The sequence below is a fragment of the Podarcis filfolensis genome (assembly GCF_964270895.1).
Source record: "Podarcis filfolensis genome assembly, chromosome: 10".
Lineage (NCBI taxonomy): Eukaryota > Metazoa > Chordata > Lepidosauria > Squamata > Lacertidae > Podarcis > Podarcis filfolensis.
Window position 1 is genome coordinate 8,796,905 of NC_139612.1, and position 18,735 is coordinate 8,815,639.

The following is an 18,735-nucleotide window of genomic DNA, read 5'->3' on the forward strand; positions in this document are numbered from 1 at the left end:
TTAAAGATTTTGAATTTCCTTTTAAGGTCAGGTTCCTCTATTTATCTTTGATTGTGGGGAACTCCCAATGAGCAGTGACTATCTACCTGTTTGTGTTGACCTTCTGAATGAGCCTCCATATTGTGAAATGCACCAGCTTCCTCTAGACATTGGATTTAGGAGAACAGGGATATTTCCTGGAGCGGATGGTGGAGTGGCTGTGTTCTTCTGACTTCCTGACAGCTGAGTTACTGCTGCTTAATGGAGGGAGATGGGAGATGCGATGGAGAAGCAGCACAAAGCAAACACGTGAGCGAAACCAGTCTGGTGCCTGCTCTGCTCATTCATTTGCACCATGCCAGCCTCCCACCACTTTGCTCCTCCCAGTTAGAAGCTATAACTCAGCTGTTGGGAAGTCAGGTAAGCACTATGCTATCCACTACTGACACCTCGGGTTTCAATGCATGGAGAAGTGGAGGCAAATTTGGATGCAGCATTCACCTCATAAAATCACTGTTGTGTTGTTGTTTTTTAAGTGAGTGTATCATGTGAAAAATATATGAGGCAATTTCAGTCTCTCTACCACCCCTTTGCCTCCTGGCAATTTCCCCCCTAAGAATGTCAGGGCTTACTCATCAGCCTCTGCTGCCTGCCTTGAACAATGGCCCCATTTTCGCCTCTGACTTATTCTGAGTCAGAGCAAATGCATTGTTTCCATACAAAGGTTGATGCTCTAAAAGTAACAATGGTTATCAAGCAGAACGATCAACATCTATTCCAGCAGAATAACTTTAATGAGGAAGGTTGCCTGCTCTTCATCAACCCCCACAGAAAAGAGAATTCGTTGCAACAGCATATTGAAACAATTTAGAATTCACTAAACAATTGAAAACAATATTCAGGAGCTTTGGCATACAAAAAACTAGGGGTGGGATTAATTCTGAAATGGCATGTTACAAGCCTGGGTGTATGATCTTGAGGACTAGGACATTAAGGGTTTAAGATCAGCCCCACTGAGATTGAACATGGTGGGATTTACTTCTGAGTAAACATGCTCAGGTTTGGGCTGTTTGCTCCCAGTATGAATGTGATCTGGTTTTGTCAAATGTTGCTTATTTACAGTAGCCCCCACTGCATGCACTGGGGGCGGGGGATGTGCATTATTCTTGAATATCTGTTTATCAAAATTATATCCTACTCTTCTGCCAAAGAAATCAGGCCAGCTTACGCATCCAGGGCCGGACCTTTAACTCCAGCAAAAGAACTGCGTTGTTGGTGTGCCATTCAGACAATTCTCTGAACCCTTTCCTAAGCTATTCTGTCAGTCTCTAATATGGCACTCATTCCCTGAGGAATAGGTAGGAGCATGTGAAAAAGGCACAGAGTTTATTTGGAATGCAAAATCAGTCACCACAGCCTTTTGTTCTCGGTTTGAGGCAGGAGCTGCATAATGTATTAGATTTATGCACTACAACAACACTTTTGGCTACGAGATATCAGAGGTTCAGATTAGGTGTAGATAATTAAACTGAGTTGTTTTAGAGTGTTAATGTCCCCTGGGTATCACCTGCCTGGGTTTTAATTACTACGTAAGGGCAGCACTTAAAAAAAACACCACATCTGAGAGGTTTTGCGTAAGCTAAAACTGCACACCTACTGAACGCTTCGACTCCTCAAGTCTGTAGGTGCCATGCCTCCCCGCCCCCACTTGAAAGTATGGTACAGTCTGCCAGAAATAAGAGTATTGTGCCGAAAAGCACAGTATTTTATCATAAAAGATTTTTTTTTCAAAAAACGAGACAAACTGAGCCGTTATTTAGTTATTAGGGAAGGAATGGAATGAGATTAAAGGCTCAATTCTATGACCCGCTCTTAGCACTTACATGTTTAGGAGTGCGCCTGCTGTGTTGGAACGATCTCATGTGTTGGCATTGTGCTGGTACAATAAGCCACGCCAGGACGTCACACTGGTGCAACAGTGTGGCTCAGAGCTCCCGTGCCACCACCGCTGGAGTGGCATTGTGCAATGCTCTTAACGTGGCAATTAATTGGATGGAAAGGAAATTGAGGACAGACGAACGAAAGTGCTTCTGCACACAGTGCTGTGGAATTTGCTCCTACAAGAGACAGCAATGGCAGTAAACTTGGATGGCTTTAAAAGAAGATTAGACAAATTTGTGGAGGGTAAGGCTATGGAGTGGCTACTAACGGCTGTGTTTTACACCCCTGGTTTTCAACATCACTATATATTGCTGATATATCATTATGTCTGAAATAAGGATGGAACTATGTAGTGTGTATGACTGAACAGTAGGACTGAATGATGTCTGATTTTTGACTTCATGATATATCACCTGCTGAACAGCACGATATACTGATATATCACAATGTCTGAAATAAGGATGGAGCTATGTACTGTAGAGGCATTGGCTGGCTTCAGGTTTTTCCTCACATTGTTATTTGTGCATAGCACACACGTAGACACACATCATGACTCACAACATATTGCCAGGTCAAAAATGATGAAACCAATATCATGAAATGGACTTGAAAGCAGTTCTACACAGATATGAAAAATGCTATAAAAAGAATGCTATAAAAAATATAGCTCCCAATGCAATTTAGCAGCGGTGAAGTTAGATGTTTTCTTGCTTGCTTACTTTCCAAACCCCTTGGTCCCTTGGAAGCAAGATAATCTGAATAGTTTGTCACTAGAAGATTAATCGTAAAGAACCCTAACGTGGCTCATGCCAAATCACAGTTCGTTCTCATGGCAAACCGTTCAGGCAGCGTGTGTTACATTTGCAAAGTGCAGCCATACCCAGTGCACAGTTTGAAGGTGCACGATGTGACAACTTCCTAAGTATTGGCTTCATTTGGTGATCGAGTTTTTAAGCTTCTTGGAAATTCTCTATTCAAGAAGTTTAAATTCCAATAAATACTCCGATGCTCGAAGAGTCGGTAGTCCAGCGCAAACAGGATTTTTCTGGATTCAGACTTTGACTGATAAGCTTCTTCTCTTTCCCTTTTCATGGCCACTTCTGTAATAATGTTCTCTGACGGCAACCTGGTAGCTTCCACTCAGAAGTGGAACAAGCAATTTCATACGTGATGGGAATAATCCAAATGGCACCTCCATGGTGGTTAATAATATGGTAACAACATGTGGTAATAATTAATTAATTGGACATTTGCCACCATTTAATGGTACCCCCAAAACCTGCTGCGTGTTGAGATTGGCTACTTCATCTTGCCTAATGGTAGCGTTGGTCCTGCTTCCATCTTTGGCATTCTGCTAGCCTACCAATAGTTTCTTCCATGCCATCGTTTGGAAATAATGTTACATAAAGGTAAAGGTATCCCTGCCCATACGGGCCAGTCTTGCCAGACTCTAGGGTTGTGCACTCATCTCACTCTATAGGCCGGGAGCCAGCGCTGTCCGCAGACACTTCCGGGTCACGTGGCCAGCGTGACAAGCTGTATCTGGCAAGCCAGCGCAGCACACGGAACGCCGTTTACCTTCCCGCTGGTAAGCGGTCCCTATTTATCTACTTGCACCCGGGGGTGCTTTCGAACTGCTAGGTTGGCAGGCGCTGGGACCGAACGACGGGAGCTCACCCCGCTGCGGGGATTCGGACCACCGACCATGCGATCGGCAAGTCCTAGGCGCTGAGGTTTTACCCACAGCCCCACCCGCTATGGGTAAACTATGGGTAGACTATATTACATAGTCCATGTCTATGTAGAGAAGGATTTATGTTGTGCTCTGTTAATATACTATATCTGCATTTCTGTCACCTTAAATTTTAACTTTAAGACTAATAGGTTTCCAGTGGATGATTTCCAGGTTATTGTCATACCCAAACAGTAGTTCCATTTTGTTCAGTATAATCAGGCATCTCAGATCCATTTTTCAAAACCGGTATTGTTGCAGTGTTTCTATTTCCTATCCTTTACTTTTGTTCTGTTTTGTTCCCTCATCAGGACCCTTTCCTAAGTAAAGATCAAGCTAGAGGGGCTTACCAACCCTACGAACTTGGAGAACAATTGGGAATTTGGGTGAAAAATTCAGATGGAGTGACTCCAGCTGTTGGGAAGGTAGGTATCTACGGGGCAATCCTTTGGATTGGATAAGATTGTTGTTGTTGTGGGAGAGTTTACATTGCTGTAACACAGAGGGACGCGGGTGGCGCTGTGGGTAAAACCTCAGCGCCTAGGACTTGCCGATCGCATGGTCGGCGGTTTGAATCCCCGCGGCGGGGTGCGCTCCCGTCGTTCGGTCCCAGTGCCTGCCAACCTAGCAGTTCGAAAGCACCCCTGGGTGCAAGTAGATAAATAGGGACCGCTTACCAGCGGGAAGGTAAACGGCGTTCCGTGTGCTGCGCTGGCTCGCCAGATGCAGCTTGTCACGCTGGCCACGTGACCCGGAAGTGTCTGCGGACAGCGCTGGCTACCGGCCTATAGAGTGAGATGAGCGCACAACCCTAGAGTCTGGCAAGACTGGCCCGTACGGGCAGGGGTACCTTTACCTTTACCTTTAACACAGAGTTACCCAAACTTGGGTCTCAAAGTGTTTTTTTGGACTACAATTCCCATCATCCCTGACTACTGCTCCTGCTAGCTAGGGCTGATGGGAGTTGTAGTCCCCAAACAGCTGGGAAACCCTGGTGTATCATGCTGATAGCAATGTCCAATCACAGTAACAGTAAAGGAAGAGAGAGAAACACCCATTCTCACAATACCATTGCCACACACTAATTATGGCACTGCTCTTGATGATTTCATATGAACGTAGGACATCAAGTCAAACATTGGTCCATCTAACCTAGTATTGTCGACTGGCAGCAGCCCTCCACAATCAATTGGACATAAGCAATAGTATTCCAAGAAGAAGTATTTCCTTACCTTCTGCCTTGCAGGACATCTTTGGGAGAAGAAAAGTCTAAAGAGTAAACCCTACACAAATCCGGAGTAGAGGTCCTAAATCCCTGGCACCTTGTACGCCTCCTTCCGGCAACTCCTGCACCCAAGCTGGGGCCAAATGTATTGCTCTGCTTTTCTCTGGACCACATCAGTGGGGCTGAGAGGGAGGCAAAAACAACGTGGGAGGCAGGAGTTTCGTGTTACCTGTCCCAGCAGCCACAGCAGGTGCTGTGATTCTCCAGCGGTTTTACTTCACCCTTGGAGGCACACTCCATTGTCTCCCAAGACAGACAGATGCCAACAAGTGGTACAGTCTGAGCTTGCATCCCACGCAATCTCTGAAATTTTCCACGTCCATTAGCAGGACCGAAATGTCCTTACCTTAATATATTTCATTCTCACTTCCAGGCCTTGGCTCCAGGAAATTCAGTGTACCCTGACTACTTCAACCCCAAAACAGCTGATTGGTGGACCCAGATGTGTGTTCAGTTCCATAATGTCCTTCCTTATGATGGTATTTGGCTTGTACGTTCGATAATATTTCCCTTTATATTTTATCTCTCTCTCTTCCCCCACCCAAAGTATACCATAAAACCTAACCTGTTTCTTGTTTTTTATTTGGTTAGGATATGAATGAACCCTCAAATTTTCTCAATGGCCAGATCCCAGGCTGTGCTCACAACAACCTCAACTACCCACCTTACATTCCCAGTAAGTGACTTCTGAAAAACAAATATGCTTTGCCTGATTCCTATAGCCACTACAGCATCAATGTTTCTAAAAGTTTAGTAGACACTTATTTAAAAAAAACCAGAATCAGCTCTTCTAGGACATCCCTGGTATTTCACTATTGATCTTGAGCTATATAGAACTCAAGGCTTGATTGTCCCTTAGGGAGAAGATAAAAAGGGGCTTGTATGCAGTTGTTAATGATTCCGACATTAAGTTCTCTTCCAAGGTAGTTACAGTCTCTATCATGATGTTGTTAATCACATTTGTCTCTTGGCATTGTGCTACACTGTGGGCGAATCCATGATGCCCTCTGTGGAGAAAATGTGTGGAATTACCCTTCAAAAATTCAGGGCCTGTACAGGACCGACAGGGAAATGGCTACTTGTGTTGGACCGTGCCCCTGAAAAACACCTAAGCCCAAGGATGGGGATGAGCCCCAGCCAACATGACCAAAGGCCATGGATGATGAAAGCTGTAGTCCAGTAACCTCTGGAGAGCATAAGCTCTCCTCCTTCTCTTCATCACTTTTTCCTCTTCTCCCATCTTTGCGACCACAACTATTTCAGCAGGATGAAGAGTGTTGAACGGTGGAGTGAAGTTGCGGGGCAGTAGCAGGCTCATAGAGTTCGCTTGCATTCTTTATAACTACCTCTCCAATCCAATGGTGTCAGGACCCACCAGGGTTAGAAATAGATGTCCATTGGCTCTGATGTGGTGAGATACCAGAGCTGCTTTGGGAGCAGTTTCCCCAGGCTCTGAATTGGCTTTGTTCACTCAGGCTGACCATTGAATCCTCATACCCAGGTTAGTCTATAAAGGGCCTCCTGTCTGGGGTGGGATTTGAACAAAAGGTCTTCCTGACGCTTCAAAAAAGTTGCTTGTTCCTTAGCTCTGTCTCCTAGCTTTTTCTGGCCCTCTGCCACAACTGGTTGCAGGTTCCTCGCTCCCCTCTGACAGCTACCTACAGCTGAGCACTGACAGATGGGTGAAACACAGAGAAAGTGAAATGCTTTTTAAGTCTTATTGATTTCACTTACCCTAATTGTGTTTCTAGAAACCACATAAATCACAAAGAGCAAGAATATGAGAACACTGGTATTCAAAATTCCAGGCATGACTGCGGATCTGAACATTACAATGCCTTGCTTATTGCAAGGATAGACAACCTGGTGCACTCCAAGTGTTCTTAACTGCAGCATCTATCATCCCTACTGGATGGAGCTGAGGGGAGCTGTGGTCCAGAACATCTGGAGGAAACCTTCTTTATTGATTTTGACAGTTGCTCAATATTTTACATTCAGTGTCAGCTGGAAGAGGCAATGGTACATGTACTTATTTGAGAGAGGAGTCATGTCTATCCTAGTAACCTGGGTGCAGAGTTCATTGTCCCTATGCAGGCTGCAGTATTCTCTCTATATGAAAGAATTTGGAAGGTTAAAACCCTGTTCTGGGAAGCCCAAAGCCCTACAGCTCCTGTCAGCCATCCAGCAATTAGCCTGGTCAACATCCTTCTAACAAACCCTGGCTGTTTTCAGGAGCCTAATTGGCAGCAAGCAGTTGATATCTATTATGTGCTGCTGACAATGAAATATCAGGGGGGGGGGGGAATCCAAAACGCAAAACATCATTATGGAACTGCCTGTCACTGAAGGCTTAGTTGTGGTGAACTGTGAGTGAGGAATCTCTTCCCTTTATTTGAGAAAGGGAGCCAAATTCATGGCTGGGAATTTTATTCTGATAATATTCTCAGCCATGAATTCTGCCACAGTGAATAGTATTGAAAAAAATTGGACAGTTTGTGGAAATAGTGATTTATGTGATTACTGTGGGACAAGTTCGTGTACAACAAAAAGAACATTCCTAGTTTATACTCTAGATACAACTACATCCTGCATGCCTTATTGTTCCACAGCCAGACGGCAGGAATAATCATGGGAATAAATGTAATTATCGGTGGATGTATAAAGCAACCCAACAAAAACTTTCAAGTTTATTTCTTATGAATCAACTTTACTTTTAAAAAATGACTGTGAATGTGATGGGACTTGTTACTCAATAATAATTCTTAATATTTTGTATTCCACTTTCAGGAATTTCTGATTCTTCTCTGTTTCAAAGCACACTGTGTCCAGATTCTAAAACTTTTCTGGGAGATCTTTATGACACACATTCTCTCTTTGGATGGTCTGAAGCCCCACCTACGTTCCAGTAAGTTCTCTGAATGTCTTCCACTAAACACTCTGAAATTTTTTTAAAGATACGTTACACAGTTTTCATTTAAGTTTTTTTGTTCAGGAAGAATTGGTACCACCTGGAAATTTGAAATGGGCTGTACTTAGGATCTCATGTTGCAAATGCAGAGGATGGACTTGAGAGCAGGGCAAACTACCCCCAGTCCATATAAAATGGGCTGCCTGGGTACTTTATGTACTTCAGTATAATTTACTTCAGTATAAAGTAATTTCATATGTTCTTGCTGAAACTATTGCCAAAGTTATTCCAGCAGTGGTAGTTAGGAGGGAATTTATCACAAATTGGCTAGATAAGTGCTGTCAGCGCCAAGGATTTTAGGCGCATGTTTTCAAGGATGAAAGTAAAAGATGAGAGGGAGAAGCAGCGGTGTGGTGGAAATTAATTCAGAAAATGGCTAGTAAGGAAAGTGTTTTACACCCACACACCATACCACTGCTCTAAGCCATACTCTCCATTTTTATAAATTTGCTATCAAGGCTTCCTTCCACACATTTGCACTTATTGTATTGCCTGCCTTAGTTCATTTGGGAGGTTGCAGGGTCTAGCTATTGCCTTGCATTAACTGTGGGTACACTCTGGACCCAATACCCGAGGCTACCTGAAGTTGTGAGGAAGATCAGTAGAGAGCCAGTGTAGTATAGTATCAGAGGGGACCCGGGTTAAGTTTCAACAGTCAGCCATGGGAAGAACCACATACACCGCACTGAGCTTCCTGGAGGAAAGCCAGGTTGCAAATGCGATAGTGGATAGCAAACTGTTTTTAGGAAATCTTATCTACAATTACAGATCGCTTCACTCAGGAACTGCTAATGAGCTTCCACAGAACACTACAGTTCCCTGGAAAATAGTTTGAAAACCTTACAACCTTAAAAAAAGAAAAAGAAAACCTCTGTTAAGCAAGTGTTTCTCCATGAGTTTCTGCAAAAGTTAAAAAAAAAAACCATAGGAAGTGATTGCATGGTTGCAAATTTGAGCTGGTTCTCAACTGAGGCTATAAAAAGCTCCAGAAATTGCCTAAATCAGGCTTCTGCAACGCAAGATCCTCCCTGTATTTTGGACTTTTAAGTTTCAGCCTTCTTAGAAAAGGCTGGTCTAAATTACCATTTTACCCTGGGCCTTATGAGGCAGTAGAATGTCTGTTGCTAATATTGCTACTGTAAACCACTTATTAAGGGATGCGGCTGGTGCTGTCGGTTAAACCACAGAGCCTAGGACTTGCTGATCAGAAGGTCAGTGGTTCGAATCCCCACGACGGGGTGAGCTCCCTTTGCTCGGTCCCTGTTCCTGCCAACCTAGCAGTTCGAAAGCACGTCAAAGTGCAAGTAGATAAATAGGTACTGCTCCGGCGGGAAGGTAAACGGCGTGTCCGTGCACTGCTCTGGTTCGCCAGAAGCGGCTTAGTCATGCCGGCCACATGACCCAGAAGCTGTCTGCGGACAAACGCCGGCTCCCTCGGCCAATAAAGCGAGATGAGCGCCGCAACCCCAGAGTCGGTCACGACTGGACCTAATGGTCAGGGGTCCCTTTACCTTTACACCACTTATTGCAATATTTTTTAATAAACAGTAAGTGGTCCAGAAGTTGACTAAATAAATAAATAAATAAATAAATAAATAAATAAATGTTCTTTGAGCAAAGTGCCATACAAACGTTCACAATTTCATATGATGAGTCCATGACAGAGGTGGGATTGAAACACAAGTTGCTGGCCAGCCTTAAAGCAAGCAAGCAAGCACATTTTTGCAGAGCAGGGGACGCTCGGTGCTGCTGTAGATTAAAGGCACCTGTTGCTCTGAAACTAGAGTGGTTGAAAAAGGGAAGCTAGACTCTTTTAAGGTCTGGAAAAAAGGAGAAACCGCACAGAAGCATAATGCTGTTTTCAATACAAAATTGAAACTGGATAAAGTAACTTTAAGCTGCATTATGAGAAGAATGAACCCAGAGGGACTTACGCTATGACTCTTCAGTTCCTATTATCGAACGTCCACCTACCCCAGAGAGATTTAAAAGAGGCTATAGGTGAGCAGTCTCTATAACGAATAGAGTAGGAATCAACTGGAGTTCATTCTAACAAAGAGCATTCAGAGCCAAATCAGGACTCTCCCCTCTTTTCATATAATGGCTAACTAAGGGCTTTATAGCATCAGAAGATTCCTGGGGATGAGCCCAGCTCCACTTTTGAATTATTCCCCAGGGGTTTGTAACCAACCATTTTACTTCCCAGGAGGAAGTCTGATTTAAACTGCACACCCGCTGTGTCTGTTGTACAGAACTAAGCCAGCAACTAAAGGTCAATTTTGACCTTCTCTCGCGTGTATGTCGTTTCAGCTCCACACAAAACATACTATTCAAAAGCATCTCTCAGTGGTCCTCTTGCCCCGCGGGGGCAGAACAGTTGCACTCATATGCAAATGCTTTATTTGGCTAAACAAATAAAAGGTTGGAAGACAGAAAGGTGTTCAGAAATGAATCTAAAAGTGGAAGCCAATGGTGTACAGTAATAGAATATGGCAGCATGTGTTCCAAGTGGGAAGTAAAATTCTTTAAACAAATTTGCCACAAGGATGGGTGTGGGTGTATATATAAACAGTATATATGTATATATGCATTACATACCGTATTTTTCCGTGTATAAGACTATATTTCTTCCTAAATTTTTGAAGTTTAAAATAAGGGGTCGTCTTATACACGGATAGTGCATAGTGCATTTTCTTAATTTTGGGTTAAAAAAATAGGGGTTGTCTTATACAGGAGGGCGTCTTATACATGGAAAAATACGGTATATATTATACACAGAATATACACATGAAACTGGAATACATATGCAGATACCTTATTCTGTGGCAAGACCAAGTCTAATCATTATTATTCTCCTGCCCCCTTCAGAGTGTCTAAGAATCTAGTTTAAATACAAGATTAATAGGTTATCAGCAATAGTACATGACTCCTCCCTTGCCCCCTCTAGTAGCATTTCAAGGAACTGGATCCAATGGAAAGAGTCAGTGACACATTAACTTCTCATGCCAAGATCCAAGTAACTTGACAATGCTACTCAGTGCAATGACCTGAAACCTAGGTTCCTGGCATTAAGCCTCTACACTTTGTACCACACTCGCTCCTTAATGTTGGGACAGTTGTGTGCCGAGGTCCCCCAAGCCACCCCTAAATAATTCACAATTCACACATAATTTTTGTTTAAGGTTTTTGGCATAATTTTGGCCACAACTTTATTAAAATACATAAATGTGAGTGGTTGCTTAGGCATTGGCTATGACTATCTGTCCCCATGCCTAGGGACAGAACTGACTTCCGGATTCCAGTGAAAGCCCGTGAGGGAAAACAATATTGGGGAGAGCATGAAGCCGGACACCAGACCCTCATCCCCCCCCACATGCTCCCAGGGGCTTGCGCGACCCTAAGCCCCCATTCAGGGGTACGGATGAAAGAATGGCAAGCCCCTGGATTCCTTTAACGAAATTCCCTTTCCACAGCAGCATTGGAGGGGCAGGCACTACCAATTTTTTAACCAATGCCTAACCACAACCTTACAAGTTGTGACGATTTGCTACGCAGTAGGCAAAAACGAAATGGCACCAGCCAATCAGCCAAATGGACAAAATTCCTACCAGGCCCCTGCCCCAATGGCAGACGACCCCATGACAGGCATAGCAAGGTCAACGCAATGGCCCTAGATTAGTGAGGGTGGGCAGGTGATCCAATGCACGCAGCAAAAGAACCCAGTCAGTGCTGCATGACTTGATTTTATAACCTTTGGTCCATCCCCCTAAATGGTAACACCAAAAATTGCCCAGTAACCCAACCACCCAATCACTGCGGATGGTCATCCATACTAACCCGCCCAGCAACAGAGGGGTGGCCTGTCAGACCCCACCGCAACACGTGCTCTCTATGAAAGAGAACATGCTTTGTCAAAACTCATGTGCAACATCAGTGTTCCCCAAATTTGTGTGCAGAATCCATGCTCTCCAGCTTTCATCCTTTGGCTAGGAGGAGGGATTTTGGCAGGCACCGCATTTCTCACCTTATCGGGTGACTTGCTGCACCGACCAAAATTCCTTCTTCCATACAAGTATTAAATGTAAAAGAGTCTTTCTCTTTCGTGCAGCTGGTCACTTGCCCCAGCTGCACTGATTTCATGCTCCCAAAACCCACAAAGGATCATTGTGGAGTCAACATGACATTAACAACACTGCGCCTTCTTTCCCCTTGGTCCTGTTTAATTATTATTAATTACTGATCAGTACCTGCTTCCAGGCAATAAGGCACTGTTGGGAAGCACAGAGTGCTCACGTGTTTTGAATAATGATCAAGATATATCATGTGTAAATCCTTTCCATGTTGCAATCTTGGGAAACGGCAAAAGATGTGGCGATAGCCACTCTCTGAGATGGCTTTTGTTAAGAAGGGACATGGGTGATGTTGTGGTCTAAACCACTGAACCTCTTGGGCTTGCCGATTGGAAGGTCGGCGATTCGAATCCCCGCAATGGAGTGAGCTCCCATTGCTCTGTCCCAGTTCCTGCCAACCTAGCAGTTCAAAAGCACGCCAGTGCAAGTAGATAAATAGGTACTGCTGTGGCAGGAAGGTAAATGGTGCTTCCATGTGCTCTGGCTTCTGTCACAGTGTCCCATTGCACCCGAAGCGGTTTAGTCATGTTGGCCACATGACCCGGAAAGCTGTCTGTGGACAAACGCCGGCTCCCTCAGCCTGAAAGTGAAATGAGTGCCACAACCCCTTAATCACCTTTACTGGACTAGAAGTCTGGATCTAGAGGTCTTTTACCACTTTTACCTTTTTTGTTAAGACTAAGGCTGTGTAGATACAATATACATTTAAAGCACATTTGAAACACATTGCCAAAAATTCTTTGAGAGCAAGAATGTGCCTAAAATTAAAGTCATAGTGTGTTGCACAGCCATGTATACATGGAGGAGAGTTCTATCAATAGCTGCTTATGATAGCTATATGCAGATTCCAAGGTAAGAGGCAGTACAGTGGTACCTCGGGTTAAGAACTTAATTCGTTCCAGAGGTCCATTCTTAACCTGAAACTGTTCTTAACCTGAAGCACCACTTTAGCTAATGGGGCCTCCTGCTGCCACCACGCCGCTGGAGCATGATTTCTGTTCTCATCCTGAAGCAACGTTCTTAACCCGAGGTAATATTTCTGGGTTAGCGGAGTCTGTAACCTGAAGCGTCTGTAACCTGAAGCATATGTAAACCGAGGTACCACTGTAGTTCCCCGAGAGCCACTTGCTGGGGAGCGATTGCATTGTTGGCATTTGGTTGACCTGTTGGAAGCAGGATGTTGAAATTGAATAGGGATAAGGGAACTACAGAGGACGCGGGTGGCGCTGTGGGTTAAACCACAGAGCCTAGGACTTGCCGATCAGAAGGTCGGCGGTTCAAATCCCCGCGACGGGGTGAGCTCCCGTTGCTCAGTCCCTGCACCTGCCAACCTAGCAGTTTGAAAGCACATCAAAGTGCAAGTAGATAAATAGGTACCACTCTGGCGGGAAGGTAAACGGTGTTTCCGTGCGCTGCTCTGGTTTGCCAGAAGCGACTTAGTCATGCTGGCGACATGACCCGGAAGCTGTACGCCAGCTCCCTCAGCCAATAAAGCGAGATGAGCGCCGCAACCCCAGAGTCGGCCACGACTGGACCTAATGGTCAGGGTTCCCTTTACCCTTTACCTTTAAGGGAACTACAACTCCCATTTGCCCCAACCAGCATGGCCAACTCAGGGCACTGTAGCCCCACAACACCTGGAGGACCACAAGTTCCCCATCTTGTTCTTAAGTTCACACAAAATTCTGCTTCCGATATCAGGTAAGCAATACATTTAAATCAGTAGAGAAAAACATGCATCAGTGTTAATCACTGATCCACATCTGTTCAAGCAGCTGGTGCAGTTACTTCACAATCTAACCTCCAGCCATGTTTAGCGTTAATTAAACCCACCATTGGAAGTTCTTTGCTGGCATGGTAGTGGTGTTTACTGTGGTGATTTCAGAAGGTGCCAACCTCCACATGGATCCATTCAGTAAACACTTGGTTGAAAGGCTTGGCTGTAAGCGGGAGCGTGATCCAGTCAGGATTAGAGGCAGTTGGAGTCAGTAAGAATGAAACCTGAATGAAACCTGACATATGTACCAAGCTGGTGCGATACATCGCTGTGAATGTCAGGACTTGGGAGCTAGCTAGTCTCCATTGTTGGGGCAACAAGAGATGGGAAGTGGAAAGCCTTTCTGGCAGTACTAACAACGTCAGGGTTAAATTCAATCCATTCACAAGGTGTCCAAGTGTATAATATAGTTAGGATGTCGTCTCCTGCCTGAAAGCTGTGCTGCCACAATATTTTATACAAGTTCCAGTTTGGTTATGTAGATGCAAGAGCTCGTGAATAGACTCCACTGGAGTAGAATGAATCTAATCATGGATATAAATGACTGATGCTCACTAGCTGGCAGTTTTAAAAAGCTTGAAGCAACCAGCTGCCCAAATCCTCCTGGAAATTCAATAGAAGTTGGGTTTCTGCAATCTTCTACATTCTGAAAACTCCTTTGTTAGTTATTAATACAGGATATTCTGTTAAATAACATGACATCTAAAAGCGAAAGCACATTTCAATGCACAGAGAGGGTTGGCCAGTTTGTTTTCTTGTTCAGCAAGCAGTAGCCCCTAAATTACTTGATCTTTTTTTGCAACTGTGAGATACTATATACTCTTTGAAGTTCAAAAGAGAAGGGAAGCATTCATCTGGGAAAGAAGCCTTTATCGAGAAATTACTATGTCGCGCCAAGATAGGAAATCCAACGTCAAATAAGGATTCCATTAGAAATAGCTGCAGACATTTCAAAGTTGCATTTGAAGTTTTGCCTCTGCTCTGGTTTTATTTTTTGACTTCCAAGCTAAAGGAAAATGAATTCCCAGGGCTTTGCTGATGTGGGTGCATTTTTCATTCTCAGGGCCATCAAGGAAGCCACAGGAAAGAGGCCATTTGTGTTGAGTCGCTCTACATTTGTTGGAAACGGGAAATATACAGCCCACTGGCTAGGGGACAACCATGCTCTTTGGGAAGATATGCACACATCCATAATTGGAATTTTGGAGTTTAATCTTTTTGGAATTCCACAAGTAAGTGGTTTTGAAGGCACATAGGGCAAACATTTGCGTACAATTTGTACCATTTCAAAATGGCCACAAAAGTTGGCAATAACAACAGAAGCAAAGGAATATAAAGTGTCAGTTCAGGGGGTGGTGGTGATGTTGTGGCATGGTTCAAATGCTGCACTTGTAGGCATCAAGGGTTTAAGTCCATAAGGTATATTATAAAATGGGATGGATCCACAAAAGCATGACCACTAAGAGGCCATTTTTCCATTCCCAATATCCTGTAGCAGTCCTACAGCCCTTCCCCACTTCTCCTGAATATCCCTCTGGAATGCCATGGGGCTTGGGAGATTTCATTGGGAAGGTGAATCAGAAACATAGCTGTCAACCGTCCCTTATTTGGCGGGAAAGTCCCTTATCCCAGCGCCGTATCCCGCTGCTGTCCCTTATTGATGATGTCCCTTAAATTTCCTGGGTTTCAAAGGAAGCAGTTGCTCTCCCTCCCTCCCTGCTGGCCAGGGAGGAGGGAGGCTCCAGCTGTGTTGCTTGGCTGCATTGCTTACCCAATAAGGAGTCTAAGAACGACTGGGGGGTGGAGCTTGCATACCTTGTGCCAATCAAATCGGCCGCGTTGCCTGGGGACTCGCCTTTGCTCAGCGCTTCCCAGCGGAGAAGTGACGGTGGTTCTCCTTGCTGCATCCCCTTTGCCGGGTTGCTGCACTTGAGGCTTCGTTTGGCTGCTGGCTGGGCTTTCTGCCTTTGGCTCGGAGGGGCTCAGAAGTCGAACATACCTGTGCTCTGAAAATCCCTTATTTTGGCTGCTGATCCCTTATTTCCGAGGCTGCTGGCCCCTTATTTTGAAATCTGTAAGTTGACTGCTATGATCAGAAACCAAGCAAGATAGATACTTGCGTAGTTTCAAAAAACTATGCAGGATTTTGAAGGCTGGAAGAGAGGCAAACAAGTAGCCTCCATGTTAGTAAACCATACAGGAGTGTCTACTCCCCTGGTGATTCAATGAATACTTCGCAAAAGGACAGACTTTGTTACCAGTTAGGGTAGCGTATGCTAATAAGTTTACATTTCAGTGCTAGATAACTACTTTTCTTGCATGGAAACAAACTTAATTACAAATTTCTGCAGGGGTCTGTTGGCATACGTGAGAATAATCTGGAAGAGGAAGTTTGAGCATTGTGGCCTCAGTGGTTTGCGCAAGGAAGTGTCTCTGACAAAACAATTGGCCTTCACAAGCCACAAGCGCTAATTCACCCTACTTAAATTGATATATTATCCAAAGCTCAGCAATCAAACACCATTTAGCGTAACAAAGTTCTACGTACACAGAAATATCCATACCTTGATCTACATACCAGATCTTTTGCTGGCCCATTCATTCCAAAAGAGGGAGCCAAGCTTTCCTCATGAAGGGATTTGCATACATATCAGTTGCCTCTATTGCAATGAATGAATCCAACACCTGTTACAGACATACAGACTTAAGTAGTAAGGCCTTATGAAATCCAGTATAAAGAGCATTGTGGTTTATTTTGTACATATATTGAAAAAGTCTGATGGGCTTCACCTCCTTAGCATCGAGAAATCAATGGACAATTGCAGCACTGCAGCTGCTGCATACAGCTGCTGCTTACCGTATTTTTCGCCCTATAGGACGCACTTTTCCCCCTCCAAAAATGAAGGAGAAATGTGTGTGCGTCCTATGGGGCGAATGCAGGCTTTCGCTGAATCCTGGAGAGCGAGAGGGGTCGGTGGGCACCAACCCCTCTTGTTCTCCAGGCTTCAGGAAGCTCTGCGCAGCCCTCGGGAGCCCGGCGCGAAGTCGCGCCGGGCTCCCGACGGCTGCGTGGAGCTGCCTGCATTCCGAAGCCTGGGACGCGCTGAAGAGCGCACCCGGGCTTCGCGCACCTCTCTGCATGCCTGGGGAGACCGGCGCGACTTCGCGCCGGGCTCCCTAGGCTTGCAGATAGCAGGCTGTTCTGGGGGCTGGGGTCGGGGGAAGCTCGGGCTTCCCCCGCGCCAGCCCCGCGCCTGGGGGGGGGGGGGAAATAATTTTTTTTTCTTTATTTCCCCCCAAAAAAACCTAGGTGCGTCCTATGGGGCGAAAAATACGGTACCTTTTGCAGTAGGCAACTGGTAGCCAAATGAATTGTGACCAGTTTACAGCATGAATGGCAGGAAGCACTGATTTTTTGTCTGTCTTCACAGGTGGGTGCTGATATCTGTGGCTTTTACTATGATACTACTTTTGAACTCTGCCTCCGTTGGACACAGCTTGGTGCATTCTATCCATTGTCCAGAAACCATAATGCATTTGGTCAAAAGGTAAATGGGTGCCACTTAGAAATGTTGCAGTTTGGACATTAAATATATATATATATATGAGAAATGCTCACTTTTCTGGGCTTGGTATAAATTTGGAATGTTCTCCTCATTTGTTTTGACATTCAGTATTGTAGGACATGCAATTCTGATGGTTGGCCTGGACAGACATTTTTAAATTATGAGCAACTTTGATCATTTGGTTTCTCAGTTTGATTAATCCTCTGAATCTTTTTACAAAAGTTTTCAAAAGTATCAGCCAAGTCACTAGCCTTGTGGAACAAACACCTTTCCTACTCAAAAGAAATCATTTTGGCTCCGGTTTGTGTAAAAGAAATACAGGGCCAAGGCTGAGGTAATTTGCTATCTGGTCACATCAGGGTCTTATGAAAGCTTGTCAAGCACTGCTGCTGTTGTGAACAAACCAGCGCCCATTGAATGTCTATTGACCCAGCTACTGTAAATAAGCAGTGTTGACAGAAAAAGGGGGGACATTAAAATGATGTCTCTGGAAACCAGCTGATTCAGAGAACAGCATAATGTCGGTCAACTGCCTCGGAGACCACCAGTCTGAAACATAAAATGTAGAGGATCAGAGTTTTGCTTTCTTTGCAAATGTAATTAAAAGGAAGAGGATGCTTTGGTTATACCTGAACAATAAACTTTTAAATAACATTTTTGGGACGCATTTATTTGTAACACTTTTATCCCATTCTACTTTTGAGATGCTTAGGACAATATTGGTTCTCTGCCTTCTTTAATCCTTACATGGGGGAGGTCCTAATTGGGGGGGCAGGGTGTCAAATGACCACAACAGATATTGAAAGTACCTCAGGGGTGAGGAGATGAAAAGAACAGCCATGCTCCCAGCAATATATGCAGCAGTCGCATACATAAACATAAACAAACATAAACATAAACATAAACATAAACATAAACATAAACATAAACATAAACATAAACATAAACATAATAATAATAATAATAATAATAATAATAATAATAAAAAACATAGTGTACGAAGGGATTCTACATGCATATTAAAACTGGTCAAACTGGGAAGGGGGAAGTCATTAGCAACCTTCATGCATTGTTCCAATGGGGGGGGGGCGGGCATCTGAACTCTCCTCTATATCATGAGATGAATTGTGTTGAGATGTTGTGGTTGACCCAAAGTTACCCAGCAAACTTCCATGTATAATAATAATAATATAATAATAATAAAATTTATTTATATCCTGCCCTCCCCAGCCGAAGCCAGGCTCAGGGCAGCTAACAACAATAAAATAGTGCAACATTCTAAAAACATTTCATTATAAAAATTAATTAAAATCAAATTGATGGCAACCATAAGCTTAAGTTCTGTAAAGATTGCCAA

The 18,735-nt window shown here is 44.2% G+C and overlaps 1 protein-coding gene across 1 annotated transcript in view; it reads left to right on the plus strand.

The window, feature by feature from the left end:
* The window catches only part of LOC310744140 (sucrase-isomaltase, intestinal-like), a 94,233-nt gene that overhangs the window by 53,954 nt on the left and 21,544 nt on the right, over positions 1–18,735 (plus strand). Inside the window, exons 10-15 of the mRNA XM_083575076.1 lie at positions 3,964–4,077; positions 5,311–5,427; positions 5,529–5,613; positions 7,725–7,842; positions 14,876–15,044; positions 17,244–17,360. Of these exons, the coding sequence (XP_083431202.1) occupies positions 3,964–4,077; positions 5,311–5,427; positions 5,529–5,613; positions 7,725–7,842; positions 14,876–15,044; positions 17,244–17,360 (720 nt within the window). The remainder of the gene's footprint in view (positions 1–3,963; positions 4,078–5,310; positions 5,428–5,528; positions 5,614–7,724; positions 7,843–14,875; positions 15,045–17,243; positions 17,361–18,735) is intronic.